Raw genomic sequence first — 4,580 nt, forward strand, 5'->3', positions numbered from 1 at the left:
GTAAAACCTCACCTGGGAGGGACAGGAACACACCTGGGCACACCTGGGCACACACCTGGGCACAGGGCACCATTGTGCCCAAGGTGCTGGCCATGGCCGCCGACCCCAACTACCTGCACCGCATGACCACGCTCTTCTGCATCAACGTGGGTACCTGGGGGCACACCTGGGGGCACACCTGGGGGCACCTGGGCACACCTGGGGGGGACAGGAACACACCTGGGCACACCTGGGCACACACCTGGGCACAGGGCACCATCGTGCCCAAGGTGCTGGCCATGGCCGCCGACCCCAACTACCTGCACCGCATGACCACGCTCTTCTGCATCAACGTGGGTACCTGGGGGCACACCTGGGGGCACACCTGGGGGCACCTGGGCACACCTGGGGGGGACAGGAACACACCTGGGCACACCTGGGCACAGGGCACCATCGTGCCCAAGGTGCTGGCCATGGCCGCCGACCCCAACTACCTGCACCGCATGACCACGCTCTTCTGCATCAACGTGGGTACCTGGGGGCACACCTGGGGGCACACCTGGGGGCACCTGGGCACACCTGGGGGGGACAGGAACACACCTGGGCACACCTGGGCACACGGCACCATCGTGCCCAAGGTGCTGGCCATGGCCGCCGACCCCAACTACCTGCACCGCATGACCACGCTCTTCTGCATCAACGTGGGTACCTGGGGCACACCTGGGCACACCTGGGGGCACACCTGGGGGGGACAGGAACACACCTGGGCACACCTGGGCACAGGGCACCATCGTGCCCAAGGTGCTGGCCATGGCCGCCGACCCCAACTACCTGCACCGCATGACCACGCTCTTCTGCATCAACGTGGGTACCTGGGGGCACACCTGGGGGCACACCTGGGGGCACCTGGGCACACCTGGGGGGGACAGGAACACACCTGGGCACACCTGGGCACAGGGCACCATCGTGCCCAAGGTGCTGGCCATGGCCGCCGACCCCAACTACCTGCACCGCATGACCACGCTCTTCTGCATCAACGTGGGTACCTGGGGGCACACCTGGGGGCACACCTGGGGGCACCTGGGCACACCTGGGGGGGACAGGAACACACCTGGGCACACCTGGGCACAGGGCACCATCGTGCCCAAGGTGCTGGCCATGGCCGCCGACCCCAACTACCTGCACCGCATGACCACGCTCTTCTGCATCAACGTGGGTACCTGGGGGCACACCTGGGGGCACACCTGGGGGCACCTGGGCACACCTGGGGGGGACAGGAACACACCTGGGCACACCTGGGCACAGGGCACCATCGTGCCCAAGGTGCTGGCCATGGCCGCCGACCCCAACTACCTGCACCGCATGACCACGCTCTTCTGCATCAACGTGGGTACCTGGGGGCACACCTGGGGGCACACCTGGGGGCACCTGGGCACACCTGGGGGGGACAGGAACACACCTGGGCACACCTGGGCACACGGCACCATCGTGCCCAAGGTGCTGGCCATGGCCGCCGACCCCAACTACCTGCACCGCATGACCACGCTCTTCTGCATCAACGTGGGTACCTGGGGCACACCTGGGCACACCTGGGGGCACACCTGGGGGGGACAGGAACACACCTGGGCACACCTGGGCACAGGGCACCATCGTGCCCAAGGTGCTGGCCATGGCCGCCGACCCCAACTACCTGCACCGCATGACCACGCTCTTCTGCATCAACGTGGGTACCTGGGGGCACACCTGGGGGCACACCTGGGGGCACCTGGGCACACCTGGGGGGGACAGGAACACACCTGGGCACACCTGGGCACAGGGCACCATCGTGCCCAAGGTGCTGGCCATGGCCGCCGACCCCAACTACCTGCACCGCATGACCACGCTCTTCTGCATCAACGTGGGTACCTGGGGGCACACCTGGGGGCACACCTGGGGGCACCTGGGCACACCTGGGGGGGACAGGAACACACCTGGGCACACCTGGGCACAGGGCACCATCGTGCCCAAGGTGCTGGCCATGGCCGCCGACCCCAACTACCTGCACCGCATGACCACGCTCTTCTGCATCAACGTGGGTACCTGGGGGCACACCTGGGGGCACACCTGGGGGCACCTGGGCACACCTGGGGGGGACAGGAACACACCTGGGCACACCTGGGCACAGGGCACCATCGTGCCCAAGGTGCTGGCCATGGCCGCCGACCCCAACTACCTGCACCGCATGACCACGCTCTTCTGCATCAACGTGGGTACCTGGGGGCACACCTGGGGGCACACCTGGGGGCACCTGGGCACACCTGGGGGGGACAGGAACACACCTGGGCACACCTGGGCACACGGCACCATCGTGCCCAAGGTGCTGGCCATGGCCGCCGACCCCAACTACCTGCACCGCATGACCACGCTCTTCTGCATCAACGTGGGTACCTGGGGCACACCTGGGCACACCTGGGGGCACACCTGGGGGGGACAGGAACACACCTGGGCACACCTGGGCACAGGGCACCATCGTGCCCAAGGTGCTGGCCATGGCCGCCGACCCCAACTACCTGCACCGCATGACCACGCTCTTCTGCATCAACGTGGGTACCTGGGGGCACACCTGGGGGCACACCTGGGGGCACCTGGGCACACCTGGGGGGGACAGGAACACACCTGGGCACACCTGGGCACAGGGCACCATCGTGCCCAAGGTGCTGGCCATGGCCGCCGACCCCAACTACCTGCACCGCATGACCACGCTCTTCTGCATCAACGTGGGTACCTGGGGGCACACCTGGGGGCACACCTGGGGGCACCTGGGCACACCTGGGGGGGACAGGAACACACCTGGGCACACCTGGGCACAGGGCACCATCGTGCCCAAGGTGCTGGCCATGGCCGCCGACCCCAACTACCTGCACCGCATGACCACGCTCTTCTGCATCAACGTGGGTACCTGGGGGCACACCTGGGGGCACACCTGGGGGCACCTGGGCACACCTGGGGGGGACAGGAACACACCTGGGCACACACCTGGGCACGAGCGATGGATGCCCCCAATCCCTGTCCGTGTCTCACCTGTCCCATCTCACGTGTCCATGTTACCTGTCCATGCCTCACCTGGCTCACCTGTCCATGTCTCACCTGTCTCACCTGTGTCTCACCTGTCTGATCTCACCTGTCCCTGTCTCACCTGTCCCATCTCACCTGTCTGATCTCACCTGTCCTTGTCTCACCTGTCCCACCTGTATCTCACCTGTCCATACCTCACCTGTCCCCGTCTCACCTGTCCCATCTCACCTGTCCATATCACACCTGTATCTCACCTGTCTCTCACCTGTCTCACCTGTCCATATCTCACCTGTCTCACCTGTGCAGGTGTTATCCGAGGTGTGTGGCCAGGAGGTGACCACCACGCAGATGCTGCCCCTGGCCCTGTGTCTCACCTGTCCCATCTCACCTGTCCCTGTCTCACCTGTATCTCACCTGTCTCTCACCTGTCTCACCTGTCTCTCACCTGTCTCACCTGTCCCTGTCACACCTGTATCTCACCTGTCTCTCACCTGTCTCTCACCTGTCTCTCACCTGTCTCTCACCTGTCTCTCACCTGTCTCTCACCTGTCTCTCACCTGTCTCTCACCTGTCTCTCACCTGTCTCTCACCTGTCTCTCACCTGTCTCTCACCTGTCTCTCACCTGTCTCTCACCTGTCTCTCACCTGTCTCTCACCTGTCTCTCACCTGTCTCTCACCTGTCTCACCTGTCTCTCACCTGTCACACCTGTCTCTCACCTGTATCTCACCTGTGCAGGTGTTATCCGAGGTGTGTGGCCAGGAGGTGACCACCACGCAGATGCTGCCCCTGGCCCTGTGTCTCACCTGTCCATGTTACCTGTCCCATCTCACCTGTCTCACCTGTCTCTCACCTGTCCATATCTCACCTGTATCTCACCTGTGCAGGTGCTGTCGGAGGTGTGTGGCCAGGAGGTGACCACCACGCAGATGCTGCCCCTGGCCAATCTCACCTGTCCATGTCACACCTGTCTCACCTGTCTCACCTGTCCATGTTACCTGTCCCATCTCACCTGTCTCTCACCTGTCTCACCTGTCCATACCTTACCTGTCTCACCTGTGCAGGTGTTATCTGAGGTGTGTGGCCAGGAGGTGACCACCACGCAGATGCTGCCCCTGGCCAATCTCACCTGTCCCATCTCACCTGTCCATATCTCACCTGTCCCATCTCACCTGTCCCTGTCACACCTGTGTCTCACCTGTCTCTCACCTGTCTCACCTGCGCAGGTGCTGTCGGAGGTGTGTGGCCAGGAGGTGACCACCACGCAGATGCTGCCCCTGGCCAATCTCACCTGTCCCATTTCACCTGTCCCTGTCTCACCTGTCCATATCTCACCTGTCTCTCACCTGTGTCTCACCTGTGCAGGTGCTGTCCGAGGTGTGTGGCCAGGAGGTGACCACCATGCAGATGCTGCCCACCGTGCTGCGCATGGCCGCCGACGCCGTGGCCAACGTTCGCTTCAACGTGGCCAAGTCCCTGCAGCGCATCGGGCCCATCCTGGACAGCGGGTACTGGTTTATACTGGTTTATACTGGTTTATACTGGTTT

At 63.9% G+C, this 4,580-nt stretch overlaps 1 protein-coding gene across 1 annotated transcript in view; it reads left to right on the plus strand.

Moving 5' to 3' along the window:
- The window catches only part of LOC120512804 (serine/threonine-protein phosphatase 2A 65 kDa regulatory subunit A alpha isoform-like), a 9,884-nt gene that overhangs the window by 4,093 nt on the left and 1,211 nt on the right, over nt 1-4,580 (plus strand). Inside the window, exon 6 of the mRNA XM_039731544.1 lies at nt 4,398-4,576. Coding sequence (XP_039587478.1) covers nt 4,398-4,576 — 179 coding nt within the window. The remainder of the gene's footprint in view (nt 1-4,397; nt 4,577-4,580) is intronic.

Source organism: Passer montanus, unplaced genomic scaffold (assembly GCF_014805655.1).
Source record: "Passer montanus isolate IOZ18808 unplaced genomic scaffold, ASM1480565v1 scaffold781, whole genome shotgun sequence".
In the NCBI taxonomy this organism is placed as follows: Eukaryota; Metazoa; Chordata; class Aves; order Passeriformes; family Passeridae; genus Passer; species Passer montanus.